This window comes from Rutilus rutilus (assembly GCF_951802725.1).
Source record: "Rutilus rutilus genome assembly, chromosome: 19".
Classification (NCBI taxonomy): Eukaryota; Metazoa; Chordata; class Actinopteri; order Cypriniformes; family Leuciscidae; genus Rutilus; species Rutilus rutilus.
The window spans coordinates 10,521,896-10,544,871 of NC_140232.1; the positions used below are offsets into that span (position 1 = coordinate 10,521,896).

Below are 22,976 nucleotides of genomic sequence, written 5' to 3' on the forward strand. Positions count from 1 at the left end.
CTCCGCAGCGGGTTCAGGGACAGCAGGTTCCGGGACAGGTTCCTCCGCAGCGGGTTCAGGGACAGCTTCCTCCGCAGCAGGTTCAGGGACAGCTTCCTCCGCAGCGGGTTCCGGGACAGCGGGTTCTGGGACAGCTTCCTCTGCAGCAGGTTCAGGCGTGGTGGGCGTGACATGAACTATGACAGGCTTCGGGAATAGTGTGAGTTTGTGGGGTTCCTCACTTGCAAAGCCCACCATAAATGGCGAACCACTCAATAAAAGGGCGAACCCAATATATTGTGCCAGAGTGTAATGTGGGGTATCGTGAGGCATGAGGAAATACAGAAACTTATTAAGTCCCCGGCCAAACATGTCCTTTAAGTCTGTTTCCTTAAAGTTCACCCCATGGCAAAACTCAAAAAATTCTCTCACATAATCCTCTATCAGGCGTTTATCCTGGCGGAGGTGGAAGCGGCAATCTGCTGGATCCATGGTAGGGTGGGTCCTTCTGTCACGTGTGGTTGAAGAATACAAGGTAGTAGGATCCATTTGCAGATTGACTTTATTTACACAACTCAAACTATACAAAGACAGACTCAGGCAACAAGAAACAGGAATCAGGAACAGAACAACCAGCCAACAACATTAAGGACCCACCAAGACTGAACTAGACATACAGGCTTAAATACAAGGGTAAACGAGCTAACAAGATAACAAGAGGGTGTGGCTAATAGGAAACACCTGTGACAGACTAATAAACATAACGGAGAGCTGCTAAACATGAAACAAGACAGAAACACAGACTAGACTTGTGACATGCATGAAACACAACAGAAACACAGACTAGACTGTGACAAACATGAACCCAGACAGAAACACAGACTAGCCTTGTGACACAACCACTGTTAGGATTTTGTGCATGGCTTGACATGGGGATTGTTACAATCAGAACGGGTGTGCATCATGTCAATATGGACGGCACTACTGAAGACCGAGTACAAAGACGTATTTACCACAAGCTCGGAGAACTTCCAATTACGTATTCCATGAAAGTGGACCCCAGTGTGTCAAAGTGGCGCAGGACCGTATGCAGAGCCTTAGCGTCATAACGACAGTCTTAGAGCTGACAAAATGGGTCTAGTCTATGGTGGTTATACACAAAAAGGTCAGACAAGAAATCAGGCTGTGTATCAACCCAAAAGATCTTAACACTGCCTTAAAAAGACCCAATCACTCTATGCGCAGAGCAGGCACGGCGCCAGGATTTCAGTTTTGGATGGGCCAGACCAATTGTGGGTGGGCCTTAAATTAAAAACGTTATCCAATCACTGTTTAACCTAATAAAAATTACTGACTAATATACTGTTATATTATCTGTTCGTATAATATAGATTTTAATAGCTTGATGCTCTTTAAATATTTTGTTGCATTGTAAAAAGTGTCGGTGCATAGGACAGACCTATCCGCGATCGCTCTCCATGGTTCTGACCAAAGAAGAGCGCTTTGTAATCTCCATTACGCATCAAACCTGGCGTTGTCTCTTAGTGCGCTACGAAGACTCTTGAGTCTTAAGGTATAACTTAACTAAAGGTATACTACCACTAAAGGTACCATTGTCTTCAGGGCTATCATCCACTCGCGAGGCAGAGGCGCTGGCGCCCTCCTAGCAACGGCGCTGGTCGCCGAGAAAGATATGATACATCATGAGATGCGCAAATATGTCTGGAGACATGACATGTAAGACATGATTTTGACCACTTCATTGAGTTTTGTTTAGTAGAAAGACTCTTTTTAAAATATTTTCGTTTTGTATAAATTGTATCTTAATTTTGATCAATGTTTTACCAATCAATTGCCTGTATTTAATTAATAATAAGAAAATATATAGCAGACAATGTAATAAGGCGCCGGCATGATCACTTGCATTGCACATGAACCGAAGGGCGTCGAAACTCAGCTTGTGCCTCACAGATTTCAGAAATATAGGCTATCTATTATAGAAAGCTTGAAATGTCTACTTTTAAACGAAAATATTCAAAACCAAAAGGCTCTCCAAAGGGCTCTCTGATTATGAAATCCATATGAAATGTGCATTTTTCTCGCGTTCATGGCGAGTCAGCGTCGACAACTTCATCTTTGCAGCGACACATAAAACACCAGTTTATTAATAAATAATTAAATGTCTCCTTGCTATTTTAGACACATTCATAATCATGACTTTTACCGGTTCTTTGTGGCTAGCAAGCGTGCGGTCGTGCGCTTGACGTAAACTATCATTATCCTGTGTAGGCTATATAGCCTATTTAAGTAGCATAATTAAAATAATATACAGGGGCGATTTGTCCACGAATGGCTTAAATGAACAACGACTAGTCCACTAAAAAAAAATTTTTTAAGTCGGAGGCAGCCCTATTCCACATATTTTCGAACCAGGCAACAGGACATCTGGGTTGAGCGAGCGACCCTGCGGAATGAGCGAGCAGAGCGGAATATTCAGAGATACGCTCTCCACTCACGAGCTCTGATCGGAACAAACCCGAACCACTGTCTGCTGAATTTGCGCAGAAACATCAAAATAGACATAACCAGCTTTTTAAAATTGTTTTTAAAACTAAACATTTAGACTATTTTAGCACAAATACGATGTTTTATAGTTCTTGACAAAATTAGAATATATTAAACCTTTTTTTTTGAAGAAGAAGAAGATGAAAAGTTTTGGGTGGGCTTGTTGAAAAGTGGGTGGGCCTAGGCCCGTCAGGCCCACCCATAACGCCGTGCCTGGCGCAGAGTACAGGAAGTAGCGTCCCACAACTCTTTCTGGCATATTCGCCCACAAGTCCTCCATGATGACCACATTCAGCACTCCATTTGGGCACTGTAGATTTTTCCCTCGTATGCCTTTCGGCATAAACTCCGCAAACGAGGTGTTCCAGCGCTCAATGGAGCAGTTGTTTTCAGGATACCCCTGTGGAATTATTGTCGGCGACATAGCAATCGGAGCGTCGCAACACTACTGAACATGGCATTATTCTAAAAAAGTGTGTTAAACAGAGCGTCATGTGTGAGGTCAAACTCAAGCTAAACCCAGTTAAATGCAGATTTTGCCAAGTAAAGGCCTAAAAGCCGATCCTTCCATAACAAAAGCAATCTCTGAGATGCCAGCCCTCAAGGATGTCCCTGCATTAAAGTGTTTCCTTGGAATGGCAAATTATCTGGGGGCATTTATCCCAAACTTCACCGACATTGCCACGCCCCCCAGAAAGCTGACACACAAAGATCAAACGGATGGTGTTGGTACCAGCAGCAACAACAAACGTTTGACACCCTCAAGTCATACTTGTCCACCCCACCTGTCTTATCATACTATGATGTAAAGAAGCAAGTTACACTATGCCTCATGCTTCGGGCTTGGTGCTGCATGCATGCAGGAGGGCAAACCAGTTGTGTACGCGTCTCGCACACTCACAGACATAGAGACACGGTACGCTCAGATAGAAAAAGATCTGCTAGCCCTCGTATTTGCCTGCACTAAGTTCAGAGAGGGAAACCTACACTCATTGAGATAAACCACCAGCCCCTGGTGACCATTCTGAAGAAACCAATCCACACAGCTCCTGCACGAAGGAGGATGATGCTCAGGTTACAGTGCTACGACATCACTCTAGTGTACAAGAAGGGTAAGCACATGTATCTTGCAGGCATCTCAAGCTCCAAACATAGAAGTCCCTCCAGACACTGAAAGGTCACATTTCACGAGTTCACACTTACATATAATTTGAATGGGTAAGTTTAATGCGTATATGGCGTGCTGTCCGGAGGGAGGGCTCCGAGCTCGGAATTCAGCCCGAACCCAGAGTACTCCCCCCGTATGTAAGTGTTTAGTACTAGAAGTGTGGAGAAGGGGTGGTGGAGGGATGCTGCAAAAACTGTCAATGGAATGAGGTGAGACTGCTGAGTATTTATACCTCTCACCATTGATTGCTGAGTGCTTTCCACTTGTGTTAATTATCTGAACGTGCTCCTCCCGAACCTTGTTAATAAAACATCATTTGTGGACGTGTCCGTCAATTACATCTCCATTCTCCACTACTCGACTGGAGGAACTTAGAAAGCATATGGCGTAAAGTGTCACAGGCTCTCACCACTGTAATCCAATGAGGTTACCCAATTAAAGAACATAGCGTGTGGCCCACTGTGGGTCCATTCCTTCCCTACGCGGATGAGCTAGCTGTGGAAAATAGAATATTGATGAAAGGCCACAAAACAGTCATTCCTCACTCATCCCAGAGAAAATACATCAGCATAGTCCACAGAGTACACCCTGGTCTGGACGCTACCAAGCACAGAGCAAGAGGTATTATTTTTTGCCCAACGATGACAGCTGATATCACAGAGGAACTCCTCTCATGCTCAGTCTGCAACAGCACAAAGCCACATCAACAGAAAGAACCACTTAAACCATACCCAGTTCCAGACCTGCCTTGGTCTACAGATATGGTTGGCCAAAATGATCTAGTGCTTATGGACTCATACTCGGGTTGGTATGAGATTGACCTTCTCCGTGACATCCATGTCACCAGCAGAGGTGTAAAGTCCAGGGTTCAGAAAGTAAAAGTCCTGCCATATGTTTATTCCGCCCATGAACTCAGCCAGCTGATCTCCTGGCTGAAAAACTGTGCTAATTGGCAAATCCAGGTGATTGGAACAGAATACTGAGGAGGACTTTTACTTTCTGAACCTGGACTTTACACCTCTGGTCACCAGTAGTCCAGAGTTCACACAGTCGAATGGCCTGGCAGAAAGAGCGGTTTGCAGCGCAAACAGCTGATGGAGAAATCTCACAGAGATGGCACTGATGTATTCCTTAACCTCCTAAACCTGAGAAACATTCCCCGTGACCTGACTTTGGGTTTCCCTGTGCAACGCCTGTTGTCACGACAGACACGGTCAGCCATTCCTGTTAATTTTAGACTGTTGTAAGAATGCAAACCCCGAAAGGATGCAAGCACCTTTGTACGGTAAAAGAGGTGAATAAGGAGCCTAGGTAATACACTTTCCAATGCAATGGGAGAACATACAGGAGGAACCGACACTTCCTGTTGCATAGCCCCCTCCATCACAGCACACCCCTGAAAACATTGACTCTCAAAACACCACTACACAGAAGATTTTGCTCCCACTTCACCACACTCAACACTAATAAACCTTCCACTACCAGAATCCACACCAACTGACCTGCCAAAACACACAGTACAGTCTCCCACTAAGGTCAGTAATGCACCTTACAGAACATGTTCAGGATGCATTTGCAAGCCGAAACCAAGGTTCAAACAGTGAGTTCTAGTAATGGGAGAGTCAGTGACACTTTAGTTCTTATATTGAATGCCTGCTAATAGGGATGTAACGATTCACTCCAAGCCGGTTGAAAATCGATACAAATATGTGACGATTCAAGTCGGTTGAGATGTTAAACTAATTGAGATACACGTTTTAAACAGCAGGGGTGTTTACTGTATACCCGCGATAGCCGTGAGTGTTTTCAGTTCATTCCCAGGGCGCCAGTGTGCATGCACCTTCAAACAGAAGCAAACATGGTGACGGCAAGCATGTAGATGTTGACAATGACTCATTCAAAACGGAGGTGTGGCGGCATTTTGACTTTCCGAAGACTAATTATCACCACAGTGAAGCTTCAGTCACCTTCGTCTCCATAAAAAAATAGCCAAACCACACTGACAGGCGGATTTACAGCCCCACCCTCGGCGACGAGTGCGAGAGCCACGGAGATCACAAGGTGCATCTGTGTTTTCATGGTAAAAGATACAAGGATGTTTTTTGTCGTAATAAATGCATTCCAGGCTCACCAAGAGAAAGACTAGCACGAGGATGTATTCCACAGACTGAAGGAGAAAGCTGTGCTGTTGCAGAACCCGGTGTCTTTCTCTAAATGTCTTGTCTACATGGATTTAAAAAATAATAATTTGTAGCTCTGGGGTCGGTATTTTGCCCGAACCCAGAGTACTCCCCCCATATTCCTGGCTGTGGTAGGAACAAGCCAAGAGTGAGGAGTCAGGGTGGTGGTGGAGGGATGCTGAAAAACTGAGTGAATATGCTTCCTCTCATGCTGATAGGATAGACGTGGTAATTGTTGATGACGAGTTGATTGGATTGATTATTTGAACGTGCTCCTCCCGAGCTTTGTTTAATGAAACATCATTTATTCATTGCAGTGGATACATTGCTATAATGAAAGTCATTCATATTCTTGGTTGTTTATCAAGTTAATGTCATACCCCAATATTGATCATTGTTAAATTTGTTGACTTTCTTTCTTTGATAGGAAGTTTCAGCTAAAGGAAGGGGATGTAGATCATTGTGATAAATGATCTGTACAGAAGTACAATATGATTTGTGTATTCTAATATGCTGCACTCTGTGTTGGGTGTGTGAGGCTCTTTAAGAACGCCCTCTGTACGCATGTACTTAACGCGTAAAATATGTTAACATGTAATGTGTTGTGTTTGTGACACAAGCTCTGTTAATAAAATATCATTGCATTCACATTTGGCGGTCGCTGTGTTAATTTATGGGACAAACAACACTTTCTTAGTAGTTTTTGCATTGAAATACACAAGGTCTTGAGATGCATTTTCAAAAAGTTGATCTGCTTTTAACTTGATCGCCGCATTTTTAGAATGAAGTGTCATGCACGAAATCCTGCCAAAGTTACTCTGTCTGTTTTTGCTCCACTAATGAAAATAATTCCAAACAAAGCCACAGCAAAACCACTGCAACACTCAAGGTATTTTGATCCTGAATGAATCAGGGTTTTGAGCCAGTTGGTTGAATGAATGATTTAAAGACGCACTGATATAGACAGTCACTTGTCGCCACCTACTGGTATAGCAATGCAACTTGCAGAAAGAGTCACTGAAAAATCCCCACTTTTGATACCAGTCATATTGTGTGATGGTAGCAGTGCACGATGAAAACAAGGAAGATCTCGATAATAGTATTTATTAAGCTAAACAAAACTCAGAAACACTGGAAAAATCACAGAAGCAAAATAGCACAATGCATCAACAAGAATCGACCAGGAAGGCTTAAATACAATGGGCTTAAAGGTGCATTGCGCAAGTCTCTGAGTTTTTGCAGAACTATGCCCCCTTCTGGCGACACGCGAAACTGCAACCAGAGTTGTGCACGCGGTTACGTGGAGTTTGCGTTGGGGTTTGGGATGAACTAGAAGCCGGTCTCTTTGAATCCATCTTCTACTTTTGCAAAAGTCGCTTGAGTTGTCTTCGCTGATGCGGATAATGGCGGCGAATACACAAACCTGCCAGACATAGCCAGGTGAGCGTGAACGCGCATGACGTCACGCCCAGTCGATTCCGTCCCGAATCCCTCTTATTTATTTTACTGTACAGGATTATAGAGGCAATCGCAGTGATCATAGAAGGGCTCATTCAGCCTATCAGGCAATTGTTTAAGCATGTATGGGTTAGAAAAACGGGTATTTTTAACATGAAAAGTTGCTTAATGCACCTTTAAATACACTGAGCAAACAAAGAGAGCCATCTAACTGATGATGGTATTGACATCAGCATCAGTTATTTAAAAATCAATTAGTTGACCAATAAATTCTACATAACAACCAGCCACAGAAATGAACATGAATCAATTGCTTATTTGCATCTGAATTACTTAAAATTACATCTTAGTAAACCCATTTCTAAAAGCCTGTAAAATCAAATTTACATGGAAATGCTGTTTAAAATTAATCTTTTACTGAAGTCCCAAATCAAGCTAGCTACGCTAAGCTATATCCGATAACTTTCTGGAAGTTATAACATAAATCATGTTGTCACATGAGGCTTCATTACGTGTTTGTCTCTATTTGCTGCCTGTCATTTTCAGGCTATCCTCCAAAACAGATCCTTGCATTTCATCTCAGAGAGAAACACTTATCTCAGTTCAGCAAAAACACATGACCAGCAAGCTGCTGTGAAAGATAAGAGAGGATATAGTGTGACCTGCTCACACACTCTCTCTCTCACACACACAGTCAGGAGACATGCTGTATGCCTAAAGTCAGTTTCATAGAAATAAATGCACAAATGTATCTTACTTTTATATAAAACTCGTGACCCTTTGCTTGATTATTTTAACATGACCTTCTTGTTGGACCACTGGTCAACAAATTCTCTGTAGCAGGTGATGGCCACAGGCACAGAGGTGTAGCTTTAATTTAACTGAGGCAAAATCTATCTAATGAACTTACACATGTATAACATTGAGACACATTTTTTTTTAATCTCTAATAACAAAACTATCACTTTCCTAAACACCTGTTTACGCTGTACAATTTTTCCTGATTTATCAATATGTTTGCTTTCTTGAGGTTTGGCAAAGTGAGTTCACAATGGCCGCTCCATGAAAGTTTCCCCAAGGGCCTTTTGGTGCCTTTTAACCCCACACTAGGCATTTAATCATAATCAATCCAACAGGATTGTGGGATATCAAAGGCAGAGAAAAAATCTTCAAAAATCGATCAGATGAAAGTATCTAAGACTGGAAGTGAAGCTAACACTGGATTTGGATGTACCTTGATGCCTTCCTACCTTGAAATGCATGCTCCGAAGGCAGCATTTTTCAGCTTTTGGACACAGCCAATATGCACCTTCTATATATTACGGTAAAGTTCTGGCAACCACAGCTGCCTGTTCAAACCGTAAATTTTACTGTTTTGTTTTTGTTTGTTTTTACAGTGTATTTAATTTTATACTAACTGTTGCTCTATCAATATTAAAGTATATCTATTTTGATTTCCATTTTTTCTTTTTGCACCAGGAAATAAATCATATTTTCAGTATGGACCTGTGTAAAGGGATAGTTGACACCAAAACGAAAACTCATTTAATCACCCTCAAATTGTTGTATGACTTTCTTTCTTCTATGAAACTGATTTTAAGAAATGTTTTTAAGTCATTGAGGTCCAATATTGTTTAGACCCCACTGACTTTTAAAATATATACTGTATAAATTATGTGCCACAGAAGAAAGTCACACGGGTTGTGGTGTGAGAGTGAGTAAATTATGACAGAATTGTAATTTTGGTGTGCAAAAAACACAGGGACATTCTTCAAAGTATCTAATTTGATTGGTTTGCAGAAGAAAGAAAGCCATACAGGCTTACTTTAAATCTGTGGACCAGCTACTGAAGGAATAACTTAGCTCTAACTTTTGCTTTAGTCTTTTTTATTTATTTATTTATTGTTTTACCTTTTGAAGGGCTTAATCTGGAAATCGCTCTGAGTTTTCTCTCTTTAGCCCCCATTCCCATCCTATCTGCCATCCCTAAACTCAAGTGTTTGCCACCATTCCTCTACAAGCAGGAATCATCGTCCACCTCTTCAGGAATCAATCTCTCTCTCGAATTACACCAGGCTAAAGTTTGACACTCTTTATAAATGGTCAATCAAATCTGAATCAGGACGCCAATAATCCAGTCAAGAAATGCTCAAATCAATTCTTGAAATGCTCATCATTACTGAATATTATTTTGAACACTTAAAAAAACAACTATGAATGGAATTATCAACTATACAATCGTTTGCCTTCACTTATCCATCAACATACCCACATTCCCTTTGTCCGCCTCTCTTATTCCTATACATTCATCCCTGCACAGATCAGATTGCAATGGGGTTGGTCACATTTTAATTAAAATCCTCTAGAAGGGTCCTATGTAATCCCTCCCTGGTTAAGAAGCTTGAAGAGCGAGTACAAAAGACTACACATAAATCTTTGCTTTATTCTGTCCTAAGGCTGTAATCAAATCCATCCGGTGAACTTGTCAAGAAGGCTCATGTCTCTTTAAACAAATCTTAGACTTCATCTAACACCAAACACTGTTTACACTAAACAAACACACTATTTATGCAATATCCCAGCACCAGATCGTGCTTGTTAAAAAATATAAAGTTTGTCGTCATGACAACCTGTTGCCATGGTCCACAGTGGTCCCTGTTTTAATGAGTGACAATGTAATACACCTTTATGTGTCCCTAGAATAAAATTGCTTATGCATTCCGATCCATGACTCATGAATATGTATTTCACATAAAAACAGCCTGTTTTTCAACACCTACTGATTCAGCCTCATAGTACGTAAAGGGCTTATTGTCTGTGATTGATAGTGGGTATCAGAGACGTCTTTAATAGGCGGTAAGAAGCTGGTTGATGAATCATCACACAGCAGATGGATGCTTTTGAGCAAACAGATGGCCTGCTACATGTGGTCAATTAATCCACAGATCTCCATTATATTGGCCACATACCTTCATCCTCTCAAAGGTATGGATATCAGGTGCATTACATCTGAAATATGGGTGTTTGATAAAGTGATATATAAATAGATATGTTCAAGCAGATGTCTGCTTAGAAGAGCTTAGGTAGACTTTGAGGAGTAGTTGGTATTAAGGGCCATCGGTTAATTGGATTCAGAAACCTCTTACAAAGAGAGTTTACTGTATATACAGTATATTATTACACATCAACTACTGATAATTAAGATCTCTCGTAATCAGGGGTTTGACGGTCTCTCAGTAATTAACATCCGCACATTCCTCTGAGATTTCAGACGAAATTTAAAACAACTCTGCAACTAGGATCTGGCTCAAAATTGCTGATGAGCCATACAGTATGAATTTGACTGGACACAACTAAAAACAAACAACTGTATGCAAACATATTACTATTTACAAAAAGCAGGATGTAAAATGGTTGAGAATATTCGAAAAGATTTTTCTGAGCTCCTAACGACAATTATTTTGAGCACTATTTTTTAAACGGCAAGTGAATTTCTAGTAATCTAATAGTGACTAGTAGCAATATACGTATATATTTTTAATTTAAGTAGCTATTTATTATATACTTGTACTTATTTTAATAATGACTAATATCTATTGAAATTATTCACTAATACTTATCCCAATGGTGACATGTACCTATTCCAGAATCAGTGGGTCAGACACCAACATTCACTTTTGAGTATTAAAATTTAATCCTAAAAGAACTAGAATCTTTTTCAGTTTCACTAGTATCTTTTCAATAGAGACGTTTGCTGCGATTCATTATCCTTGTAACCAGTAACAAAATACGTATTCACACAATTTGGCTAATATTTATATTATATTAAGTTAATATTTATAAAATATAAGTTAATATTTTAACTTTATATCTAACAAATGTAAGTAGGCTATTTGTTTATCATTAGTTGTTAACTATTCACATAGTTACTAATATCTGTTTCATTTTATTTTAGAAGTAACTGAATAGACATTAGCACATAGTTATTACAGACTAGTGTAGATTCCTATTGTTACAATAATATTTTAGTAGGGACCGTAATATGTAACGTAATAATAGTCTCATAAACAAGCACTAGTATTTAATAAATATGATGTGTAAGTACACGTACTAGTAAAAGTAAAGCTTGAATATAGGCTATACTAGCAACTATTGAGTTACTAGCATCTAATGAATAAAACTGGAATAGACACCAGCAAAAAATAAAAATAAATAAATAAATAAATAATGCATACTAGTCAGAACCAAGTTAAAATATTAGCCAAATTGTGAACGTATTTTGTTACTGGTTACGAGGATAGTGAATCGCAGCAAAAGTCTCCAGTGAACAGATGGGCTACTAGTGAACCTTAAAAAGATTCTAGTTATTTTAGGATTAACGTTATATAATAATAACATACACATTACAAGCGCTAATAACAGATACTATTAAGTGTTCAAACGGCTTGCCATAGGCACCTGTTCTCCGTCTCTATCGCCTATGATGTTATGTAAAAGCATCGCATCATCCACTGCCATAATCTCGCCGACTGCATCAATCCTGTGGCGATTTGTGATTTTAGGTTGACGAATAACCAGACACATCACCTTGTATCATAACGTACACTTGCTCTGTTTTCCTTTAATATTATTGTTCGACTTATATAAGTAACATATAAAATACATTTATAGATATGCTTGAGTAACAGAGCAGTGGCACTCGTGGCGGAATCGCGGTTCAATCCCGGAGAATTTCTTGCGCTGGCCAAAATAATTTTACTAGAATTTATTCAATAAGACTCTATATGCGAAGTATAAACTTACCTATCCAGCAAATGTGATCCAAAAATATACAGCCTGCACCCCGCACGCCTCACTGCGATATAATCCTCCCGTTTAATTCTACAAAAATAAATATGACTTTCTAGAACGGAGCAGGCGCGTACCCTGTATTGGCTCTGACTGGTTGGTTGCCAACAACCAGCCACAAATATTTATCTGTCGTGACTCCGCATGTCGTGTGACAGATAGCGAAAACGTGCTCGCTGCCGTTGACCGCTGGTTCAATCCATTCGCCGCACCGAGGGGTATTCCAAAAACATGACACTGCACATTTACACTACACTGGGATTAAACCACACCAAAACAATATTACATATTTGGCCTCCGATACTTGTTTATCTCGTTTAGACTTTATCTATTCATATTTATAAAGGATTTCAGTTAAACACGCAAGTTAAAATAGTTGCTGTGCAGCTTATCTATAAAAGATTTTGCATTTTGAACAAACATAAACGTCACATCCTTCAGAATTCTTAATTATTATTTTAATTCTGTTCTTTTAACTTAATATTCATGACATTTTCTTAAATTAGTGTGTTTTAAGTGGTTCATTATTTAATTTTATTAAATATATTACATCAGGTCTGGCTTATATCAGGAGAAGTCTTGTTTTCCTCATGGCTTCCAGGAGATGACTTCAATGGCAGTGGAGGCAGCTCTCTGGATGATGGAGTTAGGGTGTGCGAGTCTAGACTTCAGCAGAGGCACATGCTCCAGCAGCTGTGCCCGGGCCCTAGGAACCTCTGCCAGGACTGTAAGGGCACGGAGGGCATTGGCACACACCGCTATATTCTCACTCACCACCAGCCGCATCAGAGGGGCGATGGCACCTGCGTCCAGTGCCTCTGACTTACCTAGAAACAGGCAGAAAATAATCATCTAATACAGGGGTTTTCAAGGGAGTGCTAAGGGGTCAGCAGGACAGTTCAGAGAAAATTTTTTGTAAAAATATATATAGATATTTTTAAAATTATAACAAATTATACCCCAAAAAAACCTAACAAAAAGTTAATACAATTATTGAAATCGACAGAATTTGATATTACCACTGCTTCTATAATTTCTTAGAAATTATCATTATTTTATTCAATAGTCAACACCGTTTCTTCTTGGGTTTATGATCTAAATTTACTTTGATGGTGAGTAGAAAAAGCTATGTAACAGAAAATAAATATTCTCCAGATAATTGTTCACACTATGTGTGGAACTGGAAAAACTGAGACATCTGTTCAAGGAAGGGTTGACATTAATTTGAGACATACAGTAAACTTTTCTGATTTTCTTTCTAGATACATTGTTTCCATTATGTATTTTTATATGTTATTTAATCTTATTTGAAAGCCACCCCCTTTTGCCTTTGTAAAGGTTCTTTTAAAATTCTGTTTGCCTGAGAAACATTTGATATCTAATGAAGACCTTTAAGTTGGCCGAAACTTTTTCTAGAGTTTGAAATTTTAGTTACCTTTCCCATATCTCTACAGTTGGTTGAGACCTGCTTTTCAATTTGTGTTTTTCGCTGTATAAAAAGGTCTCTATACTCGAAAATGTATTGCTGCCTTTAAGGGGCTCCCTCGCAAGTGGACCATATTTGAGAGTCTGGGGCATCAAAGAGTCTGAAAACCCCTGATCTAAAATATGTGCATAACTAACATCAACACCATTTAGAGATTTTAAAGGGATGGTTCTACCGAAAATGAAATATCTGTTATCATTTTCTCACCCTCATGTTGTTCCAAACCTGTATGACTTTTACTCTTCTTCAGAAGAAAACATTTTGAAGAATGCTGGTTACCAAAAAATGTTGGTGGCCATTGACTTCCATTATAGGACAATAAAAAAATTTAAAAAAAAAATTTCTCGACATATCTACATTAACATTCCACAGAATAAAGAACTTAAGTCATAGAGGTTTGGGGCAACATGATGGTGAATAGATTATGACAGAATTTTCATTTTTGGGTTAACTATCCTGGTTTAAGTGTTTTTGAGACGACACTATAACAGATGTTGAAGTGTTTCTAACTTCATTCACTGATTGACTAAAAAATTACAAACATGCACAAAGTTGATTTTGTGCTGACCCTTAGTGATAACAGCTGTGTTCATAATGGTCCCTGCAGCATTAGCGACAACCCCTTGGTCCTCATCTGACAGCAGCTTGACCAACATGGGCAGAAGATGCTCCTCACACACCTTCATCTTTCCATCTGCAGGCACACTAAAAACAGGAGAGATGTTCCAGGGTTTCTTTTTTTACCTGGTCTCTGTACTAGTGAACTTAACCCAAACTAGATTGTTGGGTGCCATGTTGCCTACCTGATTCCCACTAAGACAGATGTGGCTGCCTGGCGGATGGTGGGGGACGGGTGAGACAGCTGATCTTTCAGGACCGGGATCGCATCACTCTCCAGTGCAGGCAGGGCGTTCACACTCACGCAGCAGCTTAATGTGGAGAGAATTAAAGCACGGATGTTCTCTTCTTCATCAGAGACCTTCAGCACCAATCTGGGCACCAGCCCCATACACACCATAAATACTGCTCCTGTAGAGGATATAACAGAGGACTCTTCAAATGAAAAGCTTCTGCAATAAATTTACTGTGAAACATAAGTAAAAGAAACAATAGTCACCTGAGGGAAATTCAGCGATCCTATTGAGTGCCTGGTGCACATTTTTACGGCAGGCATTCTCAGGGTCCTCTAACAGGTTTGCAAGGGGACCCACAATGTCAAATTTCAAAAAGGCATCTCTGTGTGAACACAATTACATTTAGTCAAACTTGCCAAAATGACTTGTGTTGCAAGTATTTCAGTCGTGTTTCAAAAATGTCACATCCATTCTTGTGATATTAAATATTCAATTTTCAAAGCCTTGGACACTAAAATATTCTTTGATCAGAAATAACTGTAACTGGAAATAACAATCCTTTCCTGATATTTTATTATTAAAGCATGAAGAGCATAGTCAGATTTTGTTTTAGTGTTTTTGGCTGCAAAAGTGTGCTTATGAATTGACACTTCCATTCAACAGTTTGGGGTTGGTCAGATGTTTTTGAATGACGTCTCTTCTGCTCACCAACACTGCATTTATTTGATCAAAAACACAGTAAATGCAGTAATATTGTGAATTTTTTTTTTTTTGTAATATATTCTTGTGATGCAAAGCTGAATTTTCAGTATCATTACTCATTACTCACTACATCATTCTAATATGCTTATTTAGTACTCATGAAAAATGTATTATTGTTATCAATGATGAAAACAGTTGTGCTGATTAATATTTTTGTGGAAACCATGATAATAATTAATATCAATATGAAATAATAAGTTTCAGGACTGATAAATAGAAAGCTCAAAAGAACAGCACTCATTTAAAATATATTTCTTTTGTAACATTATGTTTTTAGTGTCAATTTAATTTAAATTTGAAGTCAATTTATCAATTTAATGTGTCCTTGTTGAATACAAGTATTAAAAGTATGTTTAAAAAAAACCTTTGTGACCCAAACTTTTGAACGTTTGTTAAATACATTTTAGCTGTACAATTGTTATACTTTTACTTTTTTTATTTTTGTAAAAATTATGTAAATACCTAACATCTAATTAAATTATAAATATTCTACATATAATATAAATAAACCTAAATAAATATTATAGTCCTTGTCGTGGAATCCTGTTAAGGATCCACTTACTCTGTAAAAGTGTAAAATAGAAAATATATAACTTAAAAAAACACATAGGCTACTATACAGGGCCAAGCACATTCACATGCCAAAAGCTTACTAGAACACAAGAAAAATAGGCCCACGGACTCTTGTATGACTCACCTTCCCAAGCTGTGTGAAGCAAGCACATAAAGCACTTCAGTAGTTTTGACCCTGACTAAGTTATCCTCATCTTGCAGCAAAACCTTGAGTCTTTCCATACATCCTATGATGTCAAGAAATGTTATGGTTGATATACACCGGGGCATAAAACAAAGTGTGTGGGGTATCTTCAAAAAGTTTGAATTAATGCACACATTTCTGATTATAACGTTCGCTTCTATATAATGATTTATTTATGGACAAAAAGGTTATTAAAGATGTGTTTACCACTGAGAATGGCTTCATATGCGCGCTCGTGGTCATGGACGAGTTCGCAGAGTGCAGCGAGCGCCCTCTGCCGGGTAAACAGATCGACGTCCTGCAGCTCCATGATCAGCTTTGGAAGCGCCCAGTTCCCGAAAGCGACCGGCGCTTGTGTCGGGTCAATATGCGGCGGTGGCTGCTCGCTTGTTTGCGGACTTGCCATCTTCGTCGACAGGGTGATTCAAATGTGATTTCGTTAAATGTGTTTACATATCAAAAAGTTATTTATTTTAATGGCCGGCTCAAGTTTGCAGGATTTTTGAGGGTTCATCATGTCATTATATATTCAAAATGTAAAACAAGTATTCCTAATTTATTTGCAAGTTCAAAATCAGAATTTGCAGGCCAACAAATTGTTAAAGATAATATTACCTTATTCGCTGCTTATAATAACGTCCTCTGCTTTTCCCCCCCCCTTGTATAGTTAGGTTGCTATGGTAACTACGGAATTAACGCATCGCTGTTTTCAAGCAGTAACGTAAACTCCGTAATTCCTTCCACAAGAGAGATAATACACATGTATCACTGAAAATATTCGGTGTTCAAGACCTCTATCACTTTTATGGCATAGTGTTCTTTTTGGCTTCACTGCATATTTAATTCATTTACTTTTTTTAAATGCAAGTTTACTAATAAAAACCCAACTTTGTGGTTTTGTTGACTGAAGAAAGGCTGTACATAGACAGTAAAAGAAACTCTTTGAAAAGAAAAAAGAAAAAAACTATAAAAACGTTTGTGAGCTCTACAATGTATTTATTTGATTGTTATATATTTATTTAGTTGGTAACACTACAATAAGGTGGCATTAGTAAACTACTTAACATGAACTACGAATGAACAATACTAATAGCATTTAATAATCTTATTTAATGTTAACTTCAACGTTTACTAATATTGTACTTTATACTAAATTGAATATTTGGTTTTTGTTCAATATTTGCATTTGAACATAAGTGTATGTGTGCATGTACATCTATTCAGTAAAAAAAAGAAAAGCAAGAGAGATAAAAAGTTGTCAGGTATATTCATTTTAATACGTTCATTTAAACAAAAATTGACCGAATGGATTTCAAATGAACAAGCTGCACAAAGTTACTGCCCTACAAATATTAAAACCCACATTGATCCATATTTCTTCTCCCCCCTCAATTTTCATTTTAACTAATGGTGATAGTGCGTCTTAGCCATATAATTGAATGTGAAGGTTGATCAGATGTCTGAAGAAGCCTGGGTTGGGGTAGATGCCTCTTTTTTCTTTTACCTTCTTGATTGCCTCTGCCAGCGTCATGTTTTGTTTTAGCATGAGATATGCCAAAACTATAGTTGCAGATCGACTCACTCCAACTTGACAGTGAACCAGGATTTTGCCTTTGATTAAACATTTTTTCAGTTTAGTGTGCGCAGGAAGGTAGACTGGGTTAGGTTTTGGACACACTACCACTTACCTCCCTCTTCCAGTGCTGTATGTATAAACTCAGCCCCATTGTTAAAGTGGGCACTCATGTCATACATGGGTGAATCATATGCGCCTATGCCCATGTACATGATGCCCATGCCATCATAAATCTCGCCATTATGTCTGGAGCTGTGGGCGCAGTTCAGGACATGGGTGAATTGCATACTTCTCAGCTCTGCGCAATTCACAGCTATACCCCTAACGAAGAGAAAAAGCATCCCACAGCATTATTATTGCATTATTCTTGAACGTACAAATGATAAAATATCACCAGAAGACTTGTTTTGCAGGTATTACAGTTGGTTAGTAGATGCTTTGTTCTTGTTAATGGAACTAACAGTAAAACTGTTTATATTATTATCTTTGTGATTTTGAATATTCAAATTTTAAAGGTTATATCAGCGATTTCAGGCCCAAAAAAGGCCCAAACATAAATGATCACATTCATCTAATCTTTCCTAACGATCCGCTAGCTGCCCACCCCATTAGCAGGCCGTCAAAAAAACGTGTCTTTGTAGGCAGCCTAGGCTCTGAGATCTGCACACAAAAACAATTGGTTTCACCAACCACTCAAAACTAAAATAAATAGTGTTCCAAGTTCCAACCAATCACCGACAGGGGGTGGGTGTTGTGAGGTTTTGCGCTCGTGCACGGCTGCACGCGAAGTCGGAGCTGAAGAAGAAGCCAGCGTCTATCAACCTCACAACACCCACCCCCTGTCGGTGATTGGTTGGAACACAACAGCTCCTCTCCTTTTTTAAAATAGCCAATTGCGTTTCGTTTACAGCTTGGCCAGAGCTGTTGAGCTCGGTAAAGTCGCAGTTTCCTCCTAATCTCTAACTGTTTCTCCTCCTAATCTCCTTCATATCGCTTTAAAATATAGCATTCTGGGCAGAATTCAAATGGGTCTGATACGTTTTGTGTTCTCGCATATAATCCGCTCTGTGCTATCAAGTCTCTGGACCGGAGCAGACTGTGCGGGCTGTGGCAGTTCGCGTGACACTTACGTGAAATCATCAGACTTCACGCATCTCAATGGAAAGCATAATTACACTGTCTGAATTGTTCCATATCCCCTATGTAGTGCACTATGTGCCATTTACCATGTAGAAAATAGTAAATGTGTGAATAAATTACCAATTTTAGCCGCAGCTATTTGGGGTCGGGATGCAGATTCTAGAGAGCATTTGATTGGGCAGAAAATCTGACGAGAAGCTGAAGTGCAGAGTGATGTCATCAAAACCATTGATCTATATTGGCGGAATTGAGAGATTGTACGGTTTGAATGCTTATTTCTTCTAAATTCGATTTTTTTTTATTGTTTTGGAGCACACTAGTTTATAGATAACAGTAAGACTAACAAATTCATACTAAAAGCCAAAAAAATTCATGGGGACTACTTTTTGGAAAGAATCTAATCAAAGCAAGTTTTTGTATAAATCTTCTTTTATTTATTGGAAAGTTGTATATTCATAAATGTAAATATACAAAAAAGAAAACCCCGGTTTAACATCTAAAACAAGAACTGAATTTGTTTTTAAATACAATCTCAATGTCTGTTAATAAGAAAGCTATAAACATATCTAGAATTTGTGCCATAATATTATTTCGTAATATGCTTTTATTCATTTTTGTGCCCTCCCCCTTTTTTTTCTTTTACATTTCTTGAGAAATGTTTTTCAATAGGCTAATTAGGCTTCTTTATATAATTTCTCTTGTTGAATATTGATAACTTGTTTATTGTCTAAAAGTGTGTTTCTGTGTTATTCTATCCTCTGTTAAAATGTTAATAAAAAACTACATAACTTGACAAAAAAAAACCTTTTCAACTAGCCTTAGTTTCTACAGTAGAAACTACTGAAGTGTATTTAATTTTTATACAGTTATATAAAGCTATATGAATTAATTAGAGAAACGGGAAAAATTGCAGTCTGCTTACATGTCCCCAATGTAAAGATGGGGCCAGACTTCATCTGCGTCGTTAGTGATGTTGGCTATTCCTGGATATAGAAGATCGTCAACACCCTTCATCGCTGAAGCGGGAGAGGTGAAATCAATTGAACCACTAGAACCAATTGAACTTGAGGTACCTTCTGAATATTTCCACCTGAAACATATGGAGCCCCTAAAAGGTCAACGTGAAGGGAAAAATAGGCCTATAAGATGGAAGAAAAATTATTTCTCAAATTTGATCCGTGACCACAACAATTTCATTTACATTTACATTTACATTTAGTCATTTAGCAGACGCTTTTATCCAAAGCGACTTACAAATCAGGACTAAATTAAGCGAGTCATCATGAAGAGGCAAAAGACAACAACAACGCAAGAAGTGTTCAGAATACGAAGTTCAGGCATTATTCAGAGTAGCATAAGCATGATAAGTGGGATTTTAAGGGAAAGGTTTTTTTTTTTTTTATGAGTTTAGGTGCTCATGGAAGAGATGGGTTTTCAGCTGTTTTTTGAATGTTGTCAGGGATTCAGCATTCCGGATGAGGGTGGGGAGAGTGTTCCACCAGCATGGAACTGTGAATGAGAATGATCTGGAAAGTGATCTTGTGGCTTTCTGTGATGGAACCACGAGACGTCGCTTGTTGATTGATCGTAGGCGTCTGGTGGGGATGTAGGCTCGTAGGAGTGAGTGAAGGTAGGAGGGAGCTGAGCCTGTGATAGATCTGTAGGCAAGCGTCAATGCCTTGAACTTGATGCGAGCAGCGAGAGGTAGCCAGTGCAGAGAGATTAACAGAGGAGTGACGTGGGCCCTCTTGGGCTCGTTGAAGACAAGACGAGCTGCAGCATTCTGGATCATCTGAAGAGGTTTGGTAGCACATGCTGGAAGTCCGGCCAGAAGAGCATTGCAGTAGTCAAGCCTAGAAATGACCAGGGCCTGGACGAGGAGTTGTGTTGCGTGCTCAGTTAGGAAAGGCCTGATCTTCCTGATGTTGTGCAGCGCAAACCTGCATGATCGAGCTGTCTTTGAAATGTGATCTGTGAAGGTCAGCTGGTCATCAAACGTTACTCCCAGATTTCTGACCGACCTTGATGGTGTGATTGATGATGAATCAAGCTGGATGGTGAAGTCGTGCTGTAGAGACGGATTGGCAGGGAGGACGAGCAGCTCAGTCTTTGCCAGGTTGAGCTGCAGGTGATGTTCCTTCATCCATGTGGAGATGTCTGCCAGACAGCTCGAGACCCGTGCAGCTACTGTGGGATCATCTGGTCGAAATGAGAGGAAGAGTTGTGTGTCATCAGCATAGCAGTGGTAGGAGAAACCATGTGCCTGTATGATGTGTCCCAGTGATGTAGTGTAGATGGAGAAGAGGAGGGGACCGAGAACTGAACCCTGGGGAACCCCTGTGGTCAGTTGATGTGCTCTGGATACCTCGCCTCTCCATGCGACTTTGAAGGACCTACCTGTGAGATAGGATTCAAACCAGTCGAGTGAAGTATGCCCAGTGATGAGAGGCTGGACATAAGGATCTGATGGTTCACGGTGTCGAAGGCAGCAGACAGATCAAGGAGAATGAGGAGTGAAGATTTGGAAGCAGCTTTTGCAATCCGTAGGGCTTCTGTGACCGACAGTAATGCAGTCTCAGTTGAATGCCCTTTCTTGAAGCCAGATTGGTTGACATCCAGCTGGTTGTTTAGAGACAAGAAGGATGTTACTTGGTTGAAAACAGCTCTTTCAAGTGTTTTTGCAATGAATGGTAGGAGAGAGATGGGTCTGTAATTCTCTACATTCTCATTCTAATTTCAGCGGGAATTTAATCCCATAATAAACGCCCTCTCAAGTCAAAATTTGAATGTGATGAGCTCGTAATCACGACATCTGAAGTGGCAAGTAGGAAATTTCCAATAGCCTGTGAAGGCAGCATAAATGGCCATTTACAACTTCAAACCTTGTACTACGGAGCCCCTGGCCTTGGGACATGGTGGTGGAAAAAAATATGAGAAGTCAATGCTATTGCGTTCTCTCTCAAATGTTTTGTAAAAACTTTTGTGTTTGAGAAAAACGGAAACTGCATAGTGTGCGTTTAAGTAGCGGCTATTGCACAATAAATACAACATAACATCACAAACAAGTGTCATAACCTATTAAAACATTTCTTTCATATTAAGACATTATTTTCCTGCATGTATTTGTGAAAACGACTGTGTATGTTTAATGTTACCTTTATCAATGCTAATATTTTTTTATATGCCAATAAAAATACTGCCGGCTTTCTTGAGGTCTTTATCACTTTATTAAAATTAAGCAAAAGAAATGGACACGTTTACTTTCTCAAGCTGTCACGTATTTGTGAGTTTGATGCGGGAATTTCTTAAGTGAGAACGCTGATCGAGGGGCGAACACGGCAGCCTACGCAATGTCTCGTTTCCGCCTCTCAGGGAACTGAGGTTACAACAGTAACCGGAGACGTTCCCTTTCGAGAGCGGTCACGTCAACATTGAGTAGCAATTTTGTGGGAACAATATACAATCTCGCCGTCAGAGTGGCGAAGATCAGCCCGAAGAAACAGGGCTAAAGTTACACCAAACAGGGAGTAGAACAGTACACAATTCAACCAATAGGGACGCCACTGGGAGTGCTCACAGCTGATAGGTGGAGCTAGACCAATGAGCAGCCAGCTCAGGTACACCAGAATTAGCATATCGGATCTGCTCAAGCGAGCGGACTGCACTGAATACAGGGCAGAACAACAACAGTAAGCACATATGAATGTACATGGGCATACACAGTGTCATCAGCCAAAGCAGGTAACAAACTGTGTCCAGAAGCAGTCTAAAACCCAAGCAATAAGTGAGGTTATTCACTCACCGAAAACACTTGAGATAGCTTGTAAAACCTAGCGAAAGTGTTCTGTGAAGACCAGCCAGCCACAAACCATATATCCCGAACAGACGTGTCTTTAGACCAGGCCCATGAAGAGGCGATAGCCCTCGTTGAGTGAGCTCTAATGCTGAGGGGGCATTCAAGTCCCTGGCTCGCATAAGCCAAAGCGATAGCGTCGACTATCCAAGGAGAGACCCTCTGATTAGAAACTACATGTCCTTTAGTACAGCCACCGTAGCAAACCAAGAGCTGGTCCGACTGTCTAAAAGTGGCTGAGCAGTCTACGTAACTCTGCAAAGCCCTGACAGGGCAAAAGGCGCTCTGAGCGTCAACGTCCTGCAAGGTTGACGGCTTAGAAAACAAGGCGAATAGAGAAATGACCTGCG

General features: G+C 39.7%; 2 protein-coding genes across 2 annotated transcripts in view; both read right to left on the reverse strand.

Annotated features, from left to right (window-relative positions):
- The window catches only part of LOC311279032 (dematin-like), a 54,815-nt gene extending 42,494 nt beyond the window's left edge, over positions 1 to 12,321 (reverse strand). The window contains exon 1 of the mRNA XM_084390263.1: positions 12,154 to 12,321. The gene's annotated coding sequence lies outside the window, so the exon portion shown is untranslated. The remainder of the gene's footprint in view (positions 1 to 12,153) is intronic.
- A 446-nt stretch (positions 12,322 to 12,767) lies between these two features.
- Positions 12,768 to 16,735, reverse strand: rsph14 (radial spoke head 14 homolog). Its single transcript, XM_084389944.1, has 7 exons — positions 16,673 to 16,735; positions 16,265 to 16,463; positions 15,998 to 16,100; positions 14,802 to 14,920; positions 14,488 to 14,713; positions 14,253 to 14,389; positions 12,768 to 13,025 (listed from the first exon to the last, which is right to left on the reverse strand). Exons 2-7 carry the CDS (start codon positions 16,461 to 16,463, stop codon positions 12,787 to 12,789), a joined length of 1,023 nt encoding a protein of 340 aa, XP_084246070.1. The 5' UTR covers positions 16,673 to 16,735; the 3' UTR covers positions 12,768 to 12,786.
- Positions 16,736 to 22,976: the final 6,241 nt, after the last annotated feature.

Excerpts from the sequence above, each read along its gene's own strand:
- rsph14 (XM_084389944.1), bottom strand. The coding sequence starts at position 16,463 with ATGGCAAGTCCGCAAACAAGCGAGCAGCCACCGCCGCATATTGACCCG. Across the intron at positions 16,101-16,264 it reads ATATGAAGCCATTCTCAGTG|GATGTATGGAAAGACTCAAG; the intron begins GTAAACACATCT and ends TTGACATCATAG. Across the intron at positions 13,026-14,252 it reads CACAGCTGTTATCACTAAGG|GTAAGTCAGAGGCACTGGAC; the intron begins GTCAGCACAAAA and ends GCCTGTTTCTAG.